Raw genomic sequence first — 18975 nt, 5'->3', positions numbered from 1 at the left:
AAAGTGGCCCATGCAGCCTATCACCGGCCTGCCACAAATTTTAAATATATATATAGTATATAAAACTGGAAAGACTACAAATAACTAGAAACAACTATGAAGGCTGTTAGGTTGGAGACTTTAATGTGAATTTGAAAAAAGAAATTTTTTGTAACTGATAAAGTCGTGGATTTATTTTACCCAGAAATAACTCAGAATCCATGTAGCTTAATAGACACCTTCTACAGACATCTTCTCTTACTTAGTTACAATCGTTTATGATCGGTTTCTGTCGGCATTTTTCGGTTAAATATTTACCTTTCCTCTAAGGATTCCGTTTGAATTAAATTTACAATGCATGGGAGTTTATTCTGGTTACATTAATGTATTGTTAATAAAAGTAGTTTCTATTACTTTCGATCTACTTACAAATTTCAGTGAAAATGAAAAAGTTCAAGTGAAGTTTGAAAAGTTTAAGTGAAAAATCTATTCAGTAAAGAATTGCTAGCGGTTTTAGAATTTTTGCAACTGCGACAAAATATGTGATATCAATGCTTGGAATCGCACATTATGCTGAAATAGTTCTTAAGAGAAAATAATTTTTCATCAATAACCTAATGTAAGTCAAGTATTTCATATTTATTTGACCCATTCACTAAGAGTACTACTTTTGATTACTCGCTGACTTCCCTGAGATTTTAGTATTTTATTAATTGGTCTAGATAGATTTTATGTATGATTGCTAAGGATTAAGGGAATTAAAAGAAAAAAAGGACTTAGTTCATATTTGTGTCGATTTCTAGACCATTATTAAATTCGAAATAAAAGAGAATAGATGTGGCTACAAACCTTTTGAAGCCTGTTACCTCACAAAAGGCCGGCTTATCTGTTGAATGTGCAATTTCTTATCGAACAGTTGGTAGGAAGATATTTCTTAAAAGGGGATCATTTCTTCAGAAAGCTAGAAATTTTTGAGGATAGCCAGACTTCTCAGATACTCTTTTGTCGATACATTAATAGTTGATATGTGCAACTACTTGGGTTTTGGCGAACCCAAAGGCAAACTTAAGCTCTTAAACTCACACGCAAATATTTGTACACTTTGCAAACGCCTATATTCTATGAACAATGATATTTATGTGAGCCCACAAGTCTTTTAGAGGATTTGGTTTAGTACTACAACAAAAAAGGAAGATTTTATTTAAATACCAAAAATTTTCTTTAACAAAACAAAAAAGGGTAAGGAATAAATGAGTGAATGAAAGCAAAACTAATTTTTAGCAATTTCATTTAAATCATTTTTTATTTCATATAAGTTTTTAATTAACAATTTAAATAAATCTTTCAATTTATGGTCCCAAAGATGGTAACACGAACCTGAAATTAAATTAATACAACTCCAATGTTAATAAGTAATTATTAATTTTTTATTTGATTTTGTTATCTGTAAAATTTTTAATAATGTTAACACTTTCTCTTTCTGCTCAAACAACAAATCCATATAGTTATAATTACCATTTTCTATAACCATAATTACTATTAATTAAAAATTTATTTTTATTTGCTTACTTTCTAATTTCTACCACATAACAAAAAATACTTACAATTTGTTCTCATTTATTTTGGACAACTTGACTTCAGCATCACAATTTTAAAAAGGTTTTTTACTCTAATCCATAAAACTTTATAATTTAATGAATACTGTATTTTGTTTACAATAGAAAACACACCCACACATATACACAAAAAATAAAATACCTCTTAATTTAATTAATGCTAAAAAAGCGCAATTACATTAAATCTTTTATATAATTTTAAATTGCATTGTGGTGCAAAAATTGGAACTCCTTCGTGTTTTGAGTTACGTTTAATTTAACATTAATAACTCTGAATTTCTTGTTGTTTTAATTTTTCATTCTCGTAGTGCTATTTTTAGACAATTTTTTATTTTTATTTCGAGAGGTTTGTTTAGAGAGAAATGAGTCATTAAGCTCTTGGAAGTTTATGCAACAAGACATGCGAAGTATAAGTGAAGTTTTTTAAATACTGAAATGTAAAATAATCATCCTTTATTTTTCTGTAACTTCTAACTTAATAAGTGTCATGGGCGGGGCGGAAGATCATTCTTTACTATTATTAACATTTATTTTAGCAAATAAATCTAGCCACACGAAGGATTCGAACTGGGGATCTCCCACTTACAAATCCGCGCTTCATTACTATACTCGTACTAACACCGGCCTCTCTTTTTTTTATACTGTTTACTTTGGATGAAATATTACGTTATTTTCTAAATGTTAGCGGAAGAGATGTTTTGTAGGAAATATGTAGAAGATGCCAAGAAGTTGCGCGTTTTGCACAAGAAAGCTCAAGGAAAGTTTTAAAGATTTCACAACGCTAGTCGAAGATAAGAAATGCTAGTACAAGGCTCGGATCATAATAAAGAATGTTTCAAAATATCTTGTGGTACAAGGGGCGTTTTAGAGTCTTTTCCAAGGTGAATAAAAAATGAAGAACTTACTCAAAAAGAAGGTGTCCCAATTTTTGCACCCATATGCCCATTTTTTATTTTTTTTTATTTTTTAAATCGTATATAATTTTTTTAAATATTAATTAAAAAATAATTTCTTTCAATCATCCATTCATTTATTTACTTTTTTTGTGTTTTTAAATGGATTGTCACAATCTACGCCTAATCAATGTCAGTCTTAAAAAGTTAGGAATCTAGAATGATGTTATTTATTTTGTTGTAATGTCTGCAAAATTCTTAAAATCATTGAATTATAAGTTTGTTTTATAATATTAAAAAATAAAATGAAAGTTAATAAATAAGCACTTATATTGTATATATAATTTAATTACTTTTTACGAAAAAATAAAGTGGTTGCGATATGATATGTGTGGAAGATGTGTTCATAATTATTTTTTTTATAATAGTACATAAATATTTCTGTTTCTGTTATTTCTTAATTTTATTTTTATTTTTTTAAAATTATTAGGCGAAAATAATAAATCACAGTTCACAGACTTGTTTAAAATTAAATATCCAAACTAAAATTTTTCCAGTGGTAATTCATTATTTTATCTAATATTTTTAAATTCAATTTTTATTTTTATTTAAGGCAATGTGAACTAACAATTTCGGGATTATTGTATTTATATAAAAAAATATAGGAATGCGCTATGTATAAATATATATATTAAGATTTGGTGTCATGAATGTGTATTATTAAATTTTATAACGAGCTTTGTTAAAAAAGTTACTTTTTATGGAATGGATTTTTTCCGGTTTAGGTCCTTACATCATTAGGAAATTTTAATACGTGGAGAAAAATTTTTGTTTTTGTGGTAAATGAAGTGGTATGTTGTTAATTATGTATAATCTAGCATGAATTTAAGATAGACATTTCGTAAAAGCAGTTATGGCCGACTTTAGTAACTCTAATTAATAGTAGAAACCAAAAACTCTAAAAATTAGCCCATCAATCTAGTTATTGGCCTATCAATCATCCCTTTATGAAATTTAGATTAGAAATTTTATAGCTTCCATAATGGTCACTTTGTTTTTAAGGTTTTTCTCTTTTAATTAGTCAGTAACTAATTTAATAAAATCAAAAATTTGCCTAGAAACAAATGAAATGGATTAACCAAACTTTTATTTCACCATATTCGACATTAACTTATCATTCAGGGAAGAGGTGGACTAGTAATTTCTTCTGAAATCTTGTCGTCCCTGTGGGTATTCTAGTCAAAGAACACAACAAAACACTCGCTACTAACAACTCCACCACTAATTTCATGGGATCTACTTTAGGATGTGTACAACTATGCGGATTTAACGAACCTACAAATTCCAGGTTTTTTTTTTTAAATAGCTCATCAGCACTCACTCAAATTGCTGTTCTACAAATTCAAAACTTTGTAGGCGCCCAAATTCTATTCAAAAACGCTTCCATTCAAAAGCCAGGGGTTTTGGCTTTTATTAATCCAGATCATCTTCCAATTGATTCCTAGCAATACATACAAGTGGATGTATCAAATAATTCGTATCAAATTTCTACAACTCTTCTGCTCTTGTAAGCATTCTTGATACGACTTAATGGTTGTATATATAGAGGACTTTTGATTGAAGAAGTAAGGTTCGTCTAGTCTAGAGACTTAATAACTAACATTTTCAATCATTAAGGTTTACTGAGGTTAATTTCTCACTCTTTCCTTCCCATTTTTAAATGGCATACGTTTCATTATATAAGAAATGGTTAGCTCCCCTTAAAGCGAAATGGACCAGCCACTTCTTCAGAGCACCAGGCAATCTCGAAGGTGTATTGCAACCTAGGATATCACTTATACTCTAAAAACAATCACTAAGCAATTCTTTAGCATCAAGCATGCAGAGTAATTTATATAAACGCAAAAATTGGGGATTATTGTATCCACAGGCAGACTCTAGGAAACGTAAACTACATGAACCATGATGGGCGAGAGTAGTGAAGACTGTCTTTTACAAATAGACGCAAGAATGCCAACATGCCCATTCACACTACACACACTACCTACATTCTATTCTACAAGACACTGACGATAAAGGAAAGAGGTAAAGAATAATAAAGTTTACTCCCCATTTAAACACCGAAATTTAATGATTATATTTTATATTTCTTTTCTAGAATCCAAGCTAGTTTGCATCATCACATTTTTTACCGATTTTCAATTCAAATTCAATAATTTTCAGTCATTTAAACTTGAATATTTTAAGTTTTAGGACTTTTTTATTATTTATTTCACTTTAAATAATTTGATTTTTTTAGAATAATAAATAAATTAGAAACATTTAGAGATGTCAAATGAATCATTTCATCGGTATTCAAGAACACATAATTTTTCTACTGAAGAAAACATCATTGAACAGAATCCTAATAAACATTCAGGTTTCTTTTGAAAATTATTTTTCAGTTGAAAATAATTGTACAAAAAAGAAAAAAGGAAGTAGAATTTAAAATAGGTGCGCTATTAAAATGTAAATTCGAAAAGGCCCTAACATTGTAGGTTTCCACAAGATAATGAATCAGGGGGCCCATCAAAAAATTTTAATAAAATCAAAACTATCTTAGGTTTTTCATATGATTTCACGATACACTATACAAATTTTAAAGTGTTCTATTTACAGTTGTTAAAAAATAAAATTAAACTTAAACAAAAATGTGAATCTTGGAGTTCATTTTTGACTATAATCATACAAATGGTCATTATTTATGTAACGTACGGAAATTTACTTTATTAAGGTCACCCGTGCAATATCCATGTAACAAAAATCTTTGAAGGAATTATTATTATCTAAAATAATTCTCTAATTTGATTTTTCTAAAAATATTTGAGGCACAATATATCTACGTTAACTACTTAAACATCTACTCTGTATGCACATTGTAAGGACATGTTTGAAGTGCAATTCTATAACAATCTATGATCTACAAGATTTAACAGAGCAACAAATATGAAAAAAAAGGCTTTGTGCATAATTAAAGTAGCCTTCCATAAAAAGATTTATATAAAGGCAATCAAGTTATCAGTGAAACACACACATTCAAAGTAAATAAAAAGTAGCTTAACACTGGGATCTCCCATTTACATCTCCAATTTAAACCCACTTCAGTTATCAATTAAACCGCAATTATAATTTAGCGCCAAGAATTAAATAAATGAAGTGATAATCATTTAGCCATATTAATCAAAAATTTTAAACTCGTGATCAAATTAGGGTTGATTCAATATTTTAATGATTGTTACTCAATAATTACTAAAGTTTTTACGACTTTGCCGATTATATATACTTGCTCGAAATTATGCGGGTACATAATTCTCCAGTTTTGAACTGAAGTACTGAACTCAGTTTCAGAAGGGATTGAATCTGCTCGTGTAGTCAAACTGCGCTGAAGGCACTATATTCCTGTCTTCACCGTAGAGTTAATATTAGAATGTTTTAACACCTGAATAGAAAACGCTTCTTCCAACAAGCTATTCTAGTCTGGGGACCAGGACACACGAATATTTAAGGAAAAGAGGAAGTAGATTAGGCGCCCTTCGACCCCCCTATGGATAGCATATCTTTGGATACATGCTTCCTTCCAGGAATGACGGCTTCACAGATTCATCCCTATGGATGAGCTCGATGATTTGTTGGCTGTCTACAATGCTGATTACAAGGTACGTAAAGGATAAATTGTCAGATGATTTTGTGTTTCCCAAGATAATCTCTCAGGTTACTGGTCGGATATCTCACTGGTATCGTGGTTTCAGAAAGTATCTCTACATAGTTGGGCTCATAACAGACCCTTTTAGTAGATTTTGTGACTTAGAGGGGGGAATCATCATCTCATAACAGATCTTTTTTCAATGTGGGAACATTATCCTTAATAATTTTTATTTATTTATTGATACTCAATGTAAAAAGGTATAAGTCCGTTCCTTATTCATAATTAATCATTTCAATTAGTTTTAATATTTTTCTTTAACGTAGACTCGAGTCTAAAAGTGCATTTGTACTTCAAATTGTGTTTTATTTAGATCTGGAACAGCTTTTAAGTTTTTTACTTTCCATATTTAAAACGAATCAATCGCGATAGTGTACTGTACAGCAGGTAGCTTTGTTTTCATTAATGCCACACCAGAACGGCTTTTAATTCTGTGACTGTGGTCTCCGAATTTTCGGGTCGCATTATTATTGTAATTTGTCGAAATATTTCCAGCTGCATATTTTATGCCAACCAGCAAATCAATAAGAATTTTGTGTAGCTGATTAGAGGCTGAAGTCAATCTCAGAATCTAGATTGCTTTAGCCTAAAACTTCCCATTCAATTGCATGTTTTCCCTATGTACTCTATTAAACTAAGATAATTTATAGACAAAGTAGACCACTATATCACACGCAGGTAATTTTGTGCTACTAATTCTAAAGAAAAATGTTACATAAACTACGGAAAACTACTTTTAAACAATTTAATCTAATTTGATCAATGTCTCTCAATGGTGTTGAATTATATCGCTATTTAGAACATGCCCGTTAAAACACGCACTCTAGAACGCCTTATTTTCTTTTTATTGATTACATTTCATTACAATTTTTGTTTCCTTCTCAAAAATAAATAATTAGCATGCATCTTAATTCAAGGATTTACAATGAATAGCCAATTATTGGCAGTAAACTGCATAAGGAAAATTTAGCTAACCTCCTAAATGAAAGGGTTTTTAAATAGAAGGGTAGTTTAATAAAATCTTTTATTAAACAACTTTTTGTTTTTTAATTATATAACTCTATAAAATATTAAACGTAAAATGCGCACACTACCTGAAGTATTTCTAGTAAGTAGACCAAATAAGCAATTTTTATTAAAAAGATAGTTTTATTTTTTTGTAAGTTGAAAATTCCTATTAATCACTACAATTAATAAATAAAAATATTTTCTTGATATTGAACATATATTCTTTGTAGACCGTTTTTCTTTAAATAACAAAAAAAAAACTAACATAATAAATTTTGTACCAAGTGGAAGAAAAACCTCATGCTTACCTGTAAAATCAATACCGCTTCAAACAAGAAAAATTGCTAAATCGTGATTTTGTACCCGCAGGAACTGGATTTAAAAGATTTAATAAGTCTTCACTACTGATAAAACATTTAAGCTATTCAATCCATCAGGTCTTCATAATTTGGAGCATAAGCATGGCACTTATGAAAAAACTCCAAAAAGAAATCTAAATTCATAGTTGAATATTATTTACCTGTAATATTTATTTCTTAAGAAAATAAATCAAAGCAAACATGAACTTAGATTTTCTCAAAAAACTAGAATTTTTTTACCCTCGGAAGCAAAAGTAATTGTCTGTTGTGTAATTCATGTCTTGTAGATACCTAAAATAATACATTCAACATAAGAGGAAACATTTTTTTTATATTAAGTATTAATCTATTTTTATTTAACAAATAAATTAACCAGTAAATAGTGAATATAAAGTCTAATTACCTTTCTGTTAACTGTGTAAAAGAAATAGGCCCGCAAATGCACACATAATACGGGAGAGGCACTGCATTTGTAAAATCTGGTAGTACCGTTTGAAGAAGTTGTAAGGTTACCCAGCCACGTTTACCTTTCCAAGAAGTCTCCGCCTCGGACAATATATGCTCAGCGCTAAACCTGGTCAAATTATTAACATTAAATTACGATTCTATAGAGTCTACTTCAAAAAAATGTTTGCTTTACTTGTTTATTTTTCAAAATAAAAATAGTGTAAATAAAAATATAGTATTAAATAGTACAAAAAAAAGAAAGGATTAAGTTAAATGTTTAGTACACTGACGATTCTGAGTTCGAGCCCAGCAGCGTGTTATTTCTTTTTTCTCGGGGATCGACGAATCAGTGAGACACCGGGAATAATAACTTCAGACGCTGCTACTTTTTAAATTTGAAAGACAGTCTACTGAGTGTGAAAGTCTGGTTCATTTGCTTCGTGTGCATGCATTTGTTTATTTCTAGTAAAGCATTACACAAGTACAAATAGCTTTCAGTGCAATTCGAAGAATTTTGTACAGATTACAGTCTATTGTTTCTTCAATGTGATACTTGTTGTTAATGAGCAGGCTATCCCCTACGGTTTTACATTCTCTTGGTATCAGTTTGGATTTATTTGATGCAGTAGGCTTTCCGTACCGCCTCTATGAATGATCTCTTACAACAGGAAGAGGATATCATGGTGCTACTCTAATACGGATACAACACGGAGACCCAGCAAATGGTATAAACGTACGTATAAACGAAAGTCAAAGACCAGGGACCTAAACTCACCCTTAAAAGAAAAATAATAAAAATGAAGTGTTAGCATTTCCACGGTTCCAACATTCAGCCAAAATTTCAGAGTAACAATTATAGGATTATTGAAAATAATAATAATAATAATAATAACAGAGAGAGAGAGAAAAAAAGAAAGATGAAATATTATATTAGAGATGTCACACGTTGAAAAAGTTCTTATAACTAACACAAATCTATAACCACGCAATAAATCTCAATCAAGAAGGCTGCCAGGCCATATGTTATCAGAACACTCCTTTCACGTAGCACAATGCCACATGAGAGCTGTTGTTGAGAGTTTTCAACAGTACTGAAACGTTTGAGAAAGGTGAGATTTCAAGACCTACTTCTAACAAAAATCTTGAATTCAAAACATAAAGAAGAAAAAAAAGAGTGCACAATTAATGAATAGAACATATTACTTATTTTTATTTTATTTTTTATAGACTTATTTAGTAAATAATAACGTAAATTTATTAAGTTAATGTTTTTGGTTTAGGAAATTTTAATTTTTTTAATGAAAGCTACTGCCATACACAAACTACAGTCCGTTTGAACTAGACAGTTATTATTTGTTCTAATTGTATGTAGTAAATTAATAAACGATTTAATTAATTAAAATTCCGACTATGACAAAATGAGTATTAATTTGGAGCTCTTATAGCAAACTTCTAACCTATGCAAACCAAAACAAGAGAACCTCAACTCAATTGAATGAAAAATAAAATGCGGTCTTTCGATTTAAATAATCAATTTATTCCTATTGAAATTTCCATTTTAACATCTAACGACAAATTAATTTCAAAAAATATAACATAAACTTCGATGATCGTCATCGAAAATTTATCTTTATGCGTTTATTTTTCTTACAATCTGAAGAGTATTTTCGGACTTTGGTACATTCAACAGGTTCGTGCAAAGAATATTCTCGAACAAAGTTTGCATTAAAGTAAACATATTGTCTGTAAAAAATTTGTGGGCGTTTTTTTTGCCTATTAAAAAGTTTTTCCGCCATAATCAATAGAAACATCTCAAGTACCTTGTATTTTTACTCATTAAATGTGATAATTCCCGTTTCCATATAATATCCTTTTCAGTTTTGTTAAAAAATAAAAGTTTAACTGTAATCCTAAAAGAAGAAAAATAAATGTAATTAAACACATTATTAATACTTTGATTTAACAGAATTTAAAAAAAAATAAAATTACTTACTTTTTTTGTGGTTGCAGAGCCCAGTTAATAATTCGCACCATTGGAGTAAATCCCGTACCTGCAGCTATTAAAATTAAATGGGTACATTCGGCAATAAATGTAACTGAAAATCCACCAGTCGGTTCGCTGACATTTACAATTTCGTTACCCTAAAAATTAAATCAGGCACTATCTGTAATTTATATTAATAACAGTTTATCTGTATGAAATCAAAAGCATACGTGATCGGTCTAGATTTAGAAAAGGGTTAAATATTAATCATTCAGAACGGTTCTTATCCCTGCTGACGAAAAACTTGAACTACATCTTAGGTACAGATTTATGAACGGACAATGAGCGTTTAGCCTTGGATTTATGTTAATTTTTTTTTAAATTTATTTATTTATACATACAAGGCGAAACATCTTCAATATTTTACCAAACTTTCAGCAAACATTATCTTCTTTAAAGGATATCCAACTATAAAAATTATAATCTTGTGTACAGATCGAAGTTTAACATTCTTTAAATTCGCCATTACTGTAACAACTATCACTGGGCATTTCGGACTGCCTGTGTCCCTTCCTCTTTTTGGTGGAACCACCCTTTAATACAACTATTATCGTTCAACTTCATCTAAGAGTTATATAGTTTTATAGTCTCTTTGTAGTTTAAAGATTCCTTGAAAAAACTAGTAGTAAACTTCTATCTTTATATCGTTGTTTTTATAAGTCATAGTTCGCAATTATTTTTTCGATTACTGATCACTTTTAATCTATCATCCAGAGATTGATTAAACAATTGAATCCTAGATATCGATCCAACATAAACTAATTAAGTGTGTTTAACCACATTTGTTAACACGTTAGATGAAGCAGTGCCGAGAGAGATGAGTACTCTTCACTTACCACGAAATCTTGGCAAAAAAGAAAACAGTACGGCTTGACATTGCGCTGATTTTTGGTAAATAGCTGGACAATAACCTTGACTCTTTGTCAATCGTAACCTTGCCACCCCAAAAGCACGAGACAATACTGTGTGTCACCAAAAAGACTTAATACACAGTTATTCTATCAGAACACGGTAGATAGCGCGACGGTCGCCATTCAAATACCACTATAGCGATCAAAAAGCCTTTTCTCTAGAGTCAAAAGCTTTATAGTACGTCTGCCTCTATTCATATTAGTTCTTTTGAAGAAAAACAAGTTCATATTTAATTAAAAAATAGTATTAAAATACCTTCCTCGATGTGAGCCAAGAACTAAAGATACCATCGGGATACGATTTAACCATTAATGTTATCCCAGCAGGAAAGCTTGATTGACTTACAAGATTAGTGATAGGGGTGTACTGCCGTTCCACTACTTGACCTTTAAAAAAAAAAAAAAAAAAAAAAAAAAGTTCAGTAATGAACACCAACAATTAAAAAAAAAAAAGAAATCTTATTTTGTAAACAATAGTCTCGAATTTAAGTTCCAGAATTTGTAATACTATATCATAGTATAAAAAACTGTTTATCGCTATCCAAATCAACATGTCTTCCTAAGACGTTAAAGAACCTTTGTAATGTATGTTCCTACCAGTAATTTATTATTAAAAAGAATTAAATGAGTTTGAATGAATTCAAAGTTAGCAGAAAATCTCTCTTCCGAAAGTGAGATTTTACAGAAGTGTTTTTCACTTTTTAAGACTTTCTCGAAAATATAACCTTTTTCTGCAAAATGTCATGTAATATCTCTGTACTTTTTATTGTTATAATTTGTCAAAAAATAAATAAATAGTTTGGGGATGTTCTGGGATGTAGAGGTTGCCTCATTTTAATTATGATGTGTAGGTTTTTACAAACTGCACAATGTATGAAAGAATTAATTATCTTTTAAAAATTCTGAGTTCAAACTTTTTTATCTTGAAATATGTTATTAGTAAGAGGAAGTCGTAAAGACCAGATTTATTTATTTAATTTTTTTAATTCTAGTCACTAAAACTATGACTGAGGAGTGGAAGAAATGACTCTTATAAGCGTGGATTATTAATTTGCTTTAAGCGTCTTTAGTAACTTGAGGCTATAGGAAATGATGTACAAAAATGACGGATGGGAACGCCCTGGTCCATGCAAAAAGGAATGTTTTTTTCTCCTGTTGAACTAAAAGGGGTCGGAACACTTTGGCTGCAGTGGTTGTGGAATAAGTACCCATCCCGAGTCTTACCTAATTCTTTATCAGTGTCCAATTGTCTTTACAATTTGGCTAGTAATTAAAAACATTTTTTTTAAATTATGAGACTGAGTGATAAAAATACCTTTCGTGTTTATCGTAGTTGTAGGTATTAAAACATCTAATATACGTAAATAGTTGAAAACTCACAAAAAAAAAAACAATTTAAAACAGTACACACACCTTTAATTGTAGCATTCAGTATTATGTGATGTCCTATTGGCACATAGTAAAATACCTTTTCCACATACTCCAAGGTAACAGTGTAGACATTATGGTTAACTTGTGTTATATTCTTCACACTTAGTTGAGAGAATCCACAAGGATATTCCTTATTTGAAACGGGTATTAGATGTGGAATTTTTTGCCACATACTAGATCCATTGTTATCATCAGATTTGTCTAATTTGATTTCAATTTTTTTCATATCATTCGTAGGTAGTACTATAATTGGTGGCCAGTTTAATGTAGACGGTAACGACCATCTCACCCAAGTACCATTCACTAAAGACCACAGTTCATTCGACGGAATATTCTTCACATACAACTACAAATTATCAAAAAAATAAAAATTTTAAAATATAATCGATAAAATAAAATATAAATCAGTCATTTTTATCTATTGCAAATTTATTTATTGAGTTAGGTCTTTCTAAATAGAGATTGCCAAGTCAATATTGCAACTGTAATCATAATGTTACTGAACAATTCTATAGCTAAAAAGTTACTTTAGTTGAAAAAAAGTAAAAATACAGTAACTATAAAGGAGAAGAGAGAACAGTAAAGTAAAATACCTAAAACTACAACATTATATTAGGTTATTGCTTTAAGAGACATTACGTACAGTTATGAACTGGCAATATTAAAAATACTTTTCTAACGAGGCAAAAAACAGGACTCACAGGAAGAGTACTGCTATTACAAAAGCATTAGCGTCTCTTTGAATATCTAGGCCTGGCAACGAACAACAACGTCAGCTACAAGTTACGTTGACATCACACTGATAACCAACGTACTAATCGACCCACAGGCAAATCAAGTTTTCTCATTTGTAACATCTATGTTTTGTAAACTTTTACATTCTGTTTTCAAAAGCTGATTTAATGAGCCTGTTTCAAGTCGAAGTGAATTTGGAATTTCTTAGGAATATAACTTCAACTTAAAGCGAAACAATGTTGCAGTGCTTCACTGTTCCAAAGTAAAATACTAAATTCCATTCAAATGTTTCGCTTGCAAAATGGAATAGCCATTTTTCAGTAGTCTTAGTGTTCCTGAAATCTAGAGAGACTAGATAGATAGGTACAAAGGCGCATGATCACACGCGTACGGCCCGGCACGACTTGGTTCATTTTTGAATTAAGCATCGAAGAAAACTAAAAGACTGGTGCCTATTGGTAAATACTTTACTACACTGAACTGCTCGCTTTAGTTTTCATGATGCATTGTTTTTTTTTGCGGCAAACATGCGAGATAGCCTCTTTCATCTAGTTCTTGTTTATGTTTACTTTTCATTTAAGGCGCAATATCTGGGATTATTAGCGTCAAGAGTTTCCTTACGATAGTGTTTTCTCGTACAGACATCAACTCTTTCACCGGATAATGAGCAGTAAGGGTGGGCTAAACATGAATCCGGTATCTCTGTGTGGAACAACCGCTCTACTTCTTTTGCTAAAAATTTCCATATTTCTAGCCTATAAATTTTTTAAAACTTGAAATTTACCAAACTATTATCATTCTACACACATTTCTACGCTAGAAATCCCTAAGCTCTCCTATATAATGATATAGATTTAAATGTTAATAATAAAGGTTATATACACACGTGCATGAAATATAAATGCGAAATTTAAGAATCATGGTCATAAAAAATAATTAATTTTTTAAATTGATGATTGAAGTTGTTGAGAATCCGTGAGACAAAAGAAACATGTTTTTAGAAAATGAAGTGTGAGAACAAAACATCTCAAAAACGAAAAACTGCAGAAAGAGGAAACAAATTTCTATTTGGTCTCTCCAGGGGATCTGTGATCTAGTGATTAAAATTCCTCAACTATAAATACCACTTTAGAGAGAGTTGTTTTCACTTGAGAGTGAAAAAGATTTGTACGATTTTCTCTAAATTTCGAATTTATATTTCAAGCGCCTTGATCATAATTTTAATTTGATTAACTTTTCGAGGGCAATTTGTTTTAGGAGACATGGAAGAGACTTCACTTCAGCTTACACAATTAGCCAAATGTGAGTAAGAATTAAAATTTTTTTTAATTAAAAACTTCAGAACATTTTTAAAAGCTAGAATTTTGCTAAAATGAACTTAGGGATCAGTAGTATAAGAAAATCTTGGGGCGTTGACAACAGATTTTTCTGTAAGATTAAGCGTGATGCGTTTTGGCTCTAAAGCACTCGTTTAATGTTCAATCGCGTCTCATTAACGCCTTCATTAAGGGAGCCAGAATAGATCTTTTAGGGCGAAGTATATTTGGCTTTATCTTCAAAATAAGCAAAAATAATAATAAAAACATATAATGTAACAATATCGTAAAATAAATGCAAAAGCAATAACCTGTTTTACAGGTTCTTTGAGATAAATATAAAACGTCACAAATTTCTGTTGTTGTGTCCAATCAAATTTAATGACATCTTCAGACGGAGATTTTGTTTTTGGTGGATTTGAATTTTTCTTAGATTTCTTAGAACCCCCTGGTATGGCAAAAACATCCTCATCAACTCCGCTCACTAGAGGTCCTACTAGACACTTTTGCAATATAGATTCAAAATTCACCCAAGAGTGCACCTAGAACATAAATAAATAAATAAATAAATAAACAGGCACGTATTAAAGCAGTACTATAAATAATTTTAATTTTAATCTTCGTCAGTAAATTTAAATTTATTGATTTCTCTTGATTAAAAAATTAATAATGTTCGCATATCATTTCGAATATAAAATTTGAACTCCTACGTTTGGTTATTGTTTTTTATGTTTGAGCTTTACTACAGTAAAATAAACATTCACAGAAAAACATAATATTTTGACTTAGGCAGTTTCCAAACAAGTACTTTTAGTGAAAACTCAATTTTAAACATCAATTTAATTTAATAACAAACAAAAAACTAAATTCTAGCACTATCGATCATCTAGATGGTGCGCACAAACAAAAATTAAGCTTATCTATAAATCCTTAACAGTCAGTCGCCAAAGCAAATACAATTGTTCAGATCTCTATCCATACTACTAAATTAACGATTACATTTGTCCATCTCAAACAAAATATTAATATACTACTAAATTCTTTCCATTCCCACATTCTCAACATTTAAATATTCAGTCTAAAATCCTAAGAAAAATTGTAAACACATCTTTTTCTAAAAGCAATTTAACTATTCAACGAATTTAAAATTCCCGTCAATTCGGCGTCATTTCTTAAATTCCACAGAAAACTGACTACTTCTTTGAATCTTTACGTCCACCGATTTCCGTTCAGACAACCCGACTTTTCTCGCAGGCATAAAAGGCATCGGTTCAATGACCTATTCTCCAGTAAGCGACTAAGTGAACGATTACCTACCATAAATTATACGATTTATTTGGAAGGAAGTTAGCTTCTGCACTTGTTATTTGGAATTTGTTACAATTGAAAGTGTCACTAACATCAGTTATGTCCAGATAAGGTAATCTTTGTAAATAAAAAGTTTCAAAATCTGGTTAGAAAAGAGAAACTTTTTCTTACATAATTTATTACTTTTTTTAAAAGTAAATATACGATGTTGTTTAATTCACAACCAAGGCAATAGTCATGACTAGCTGCCAGAGAGAGGCTCTTTATATGGTACACAAGTATTTATATATACAAAACTAAATTACATTCTGTTATAAACACTATACGGTAGGTTATTCAAACAAATCTATTGTTCTCTCTAACTAATTATGTATTCCTCGCAGATGCCATGGAACATTTTAGAGTTAGACAACAATTCTGTAACATAAATCATTCATTACTCATTCATGGTAATTAAATAATACGAAATTAATATTTACTACTACTTCTGTCGATAAAAAGGGATATATTTTCAAGGATATACTTTAAAAAAATAATTATGAGACCTCCTGAAAAGACATAGCTAGGACAAGGCAGTGCTGGTAAAAATTAAAATACAAAAAAATTGTAGGCGCATTGATAGTGAAAAGTGAAGAGCCTGAAAAAAAGCACTTCGAAAAAGAGGCATTTCCACTTCAGAGGGATGAAAGGATTATTTTTTTACCACTCACTGAGATGTAGTTTAGGCTGATAACTTGCTATAACTGTTTGCAAATACATTTTGGATTAATATTAGGGGTCGTTCAGCTTGCTTATTTAGGCATGAATAACGCAGGTGGGAAATTTTTTAAAGAATCTTTTCGCAGCTGTGAGAAGAAGAGAGTCAAAATTAGACAACGGGTACGAAGCCCCCATAATAATTTTACAAGGAAGCAGAATGTTTAATGGTAAGAGAGGACTCTTTTAAACTTTTAACGTTTTAAATTTTTCATTTTTGATAACCTTTCGGCGAACTAATTATCAGATGTATACATCGAAGCGACTAGTTAACATTTGTTATTAAAAAGGTAGATAGATACATTTATCAGAAAACCCAAATACAGAATTTTTGTTTCAATTTTAATAAAGCAGTGTTAGTTACACAATAATATTCAAAATGTTTTAGTCTTAGGTATTATATTATTATTTATTTAAAATAAAATTCTAATTTTAATAAAAATTTATTGTAGTTAAAATGAAAATTACTTTCCAAAACTCGATATAAAAAGAAAACCGTAGTGATATTTAATGTTTTGGTATGTGATCTTTTGGTGTAGTGATTAAAATAGAGCAGAAAAGAAAAAGATATGGGTAAAAATAAACTTCAAAGAAGCTGCCAAATTAATAATAAATTATACTGCTTATATATTCATAATGACGTTAACGGATACATCCGTTTGTTTTTGTTTCTTTTCAAGTATTGTACGTCATACAAATATAGTGTAATATTTCTTTCTTAATAAATAAAGGCTAGAATCGAAAATCAAATCATTTATCGCAGTGCAATGAGTATCTTAGTTAACAGACCATGCTTCTAACCATTCTGATAACGTTGCATTTTTTTACTTACTGATACATAACAAAAACAAAACAAAAAGAGTAGGGTAATGAAGGAAGAAGCTATGCCAGCATGGCAGAAGGCAGACGTGAAACACTGGAAACAATTATTCTTGACATCCAACAAATACTGTCTATGAAAGTAGAAGATGAAGCAGAAGACTGAATAGTAATGATCTATTTGAGAGGCAGGGCTCATTTTAAAACTCATCACACAACCTGGAAACTGAAAGCTTTTCGTAGCTTCGGAAATCGCTAATCTATATTTAGAAGTGGAAAGAAGGACAGGACAGGCTAGAAAAAACACTGTGTGACCACGATACAGTAAGCAATGAAAGGTAAGACTAAGAAGTAACTTGATAAACAACAATGAGATATAGCAGAGTACCAATTTACCCCAATTAATTGGTGCAAATAAGTCATTTTAAATAAAATTAGGAGTGAAAGAAAACACAAAATAATTCGGTGTATACCTGATTGAATAATGTTGTAGCATCAATACCAGCACCTCTTAAAAGCTCTTCTACACCACCTGGATGAAAGTCTAGATACCTAGTAATGTTATAAACGTTTCCTTAAAAAAAGGGAAAAAGAAGTTAGCGACAGTAAACAAGTGGAAAAATGCTAATTAAGTATTTACGTAAAGTACATCAATTTTGAAGTCTTGATCTAAATTTTGATATAATAGGAATCAAAAGTAAAGTAGCTTTTAAAAACCTAATACTGGAAAGATATATCTACGGGTGTTTCCATTATTTTAAGACCCTTACAACAGTCATTTCAATGCACAAAATTTTTGAGTAAATAACAAAATCAAAAAATGAAAATAGTTTTATCCTCATAGAAAATCTGACATTTCTGTATGCATAACATCAACTAAGAAAAAAAAGTAAACATTAAACGATAAAATATACAGCAAATACGCTAAATTTCTAACATATTGTCAAATATACCTCAAATTTTAGAAGTAAAAGCCTTTTCGATTCTCTTATTATTTATTAAATTATTGAAACTTACAGCTTAGAATCTATCCACTATAAAACAAGATAAATAAATTAAAAATTGTTCGACCTGCTTACCTCGAAGGCAAATCCAGGCATTATCCTTAGATTTATGATTTGCTAACTGTTCTCTTGTAACTCTTTGAGGAACTCCTCCAGTACCACTTAAATCAACACCACTATTACCCAAACGAATCCAGTCCATCAAAGAATGGCCAGGTTGGAGGGCTATTTTATTCCGTGGGTTTCCTATAAAAATTATTTATATATTTAAAAATAATAATATCAAAGCATTAACCGTGTTATGTAATCAACTTATTGTACCTGTAGCAGAACCAGAGGAGTTTGCCATTTTAAGTTGTTAAAAATTCTCAAATTAATAAAACTAAATAAACAACAAATTTCTGAAGTTATTGGGGAGTTTGCTAGGTAAAACACAAATCACATAGAATGAAACATGAAAAAATATCTCCATCCTGCGGTGAACGAATATGTCCACCATGAATAATTTAAATGAAATCTACATATTAACTACACCAGCATCACTTCTCCAACACATTACGCATACACAAACATTATAGCCTTTTAAAGGTTACAGTCAGGTTACAAG

General features: G+C 30.2%; 1 protein-coding gene and 1 long non-coding RNA gene across 5 annotated transcripts in view; one reads left to right on the top strand and one right to left on the bottom strand.

Moving 5' to 3' along the window:
- The first annotated feature begins 284 nt into the window (after positions 1-284).
- Positions 285-18975, top strand: part of LOC141458232 (uncharacterized) — a 29364-nt gene continuing 10673 nt past the window's right edge. Inside the window, exons 1-2 of the long non-coding RNA XR_012460814.1 lie at positions 285-598; positions 14423-14467. This is a non-coding gene — a long non-coding RNA (uncharacterized lncRNA). The remainder of the gene's footprint in view (positions 599-14422; positions 14468-18975) is intronic.
- On the bottom strand, positions 1254-18952 carry LOC141458189 (cytochrome b5 reductase 4). 4 transcript variants are annotated; one of them, XR_012460770.1, is made up of 12 exons: positions 18690-18948; positions 18444-18614; positions 17838-17938; positions 14793-15023; positions 12413-12776; positions 11256-11386; positions 10038-10186; positions 9865-9954; positions 8001-8171; positions 7838-7888; positions 7547-7731; positions 1254-1356 (listed from the first exon to the last, which is right to left on the bottom strand). XR_012460770.1 is itself a non-coding variant. In XM_074135874.1 (11 exons), exons 1-11 carry the CDS (start codon positions 18715-18717, stop codon positions 7755-7757), a joined length of 1491 nt encoding a protein of 496 aa, XP_073991975.1. In that variant the 5' UTR covers positions 18718-18948; the 3' UTR covers positions 1254-7754. The 4 variants fall into 4 exon arrangements, 3 of the variants coding, with proteins under 3 accessions (XP_073991975.1, XP_073991974.1, XP_073991976.1); XM_074135874.1 differs by having other exon boundaries at positions 1254-7758; XM_074135873.1 differs by having other exon boundaries at positions 1254-7731.

This window comes from Rhodnius prolixus, unplaced genomic scaffold (genome assembly GCF_049639745.1).
Source record: "Rhodnius prolixus isolate KJV_2025 unplaced genomic scaffold, Rpr scaffold_5, whole genome shotgun sequence".
Taxonomy (NCBI): Eukaryota; Metazoa; Arthropoda; class Insecta; order Hemiptera; family Reduviidae; genus Rhodnius; species Rhodnius prolixus.
The sequence above is the reverse complement of the archived record's forward strand: the minus strand, read 5'-3'. Positions and strand labels throughout refer to the sequence as shown.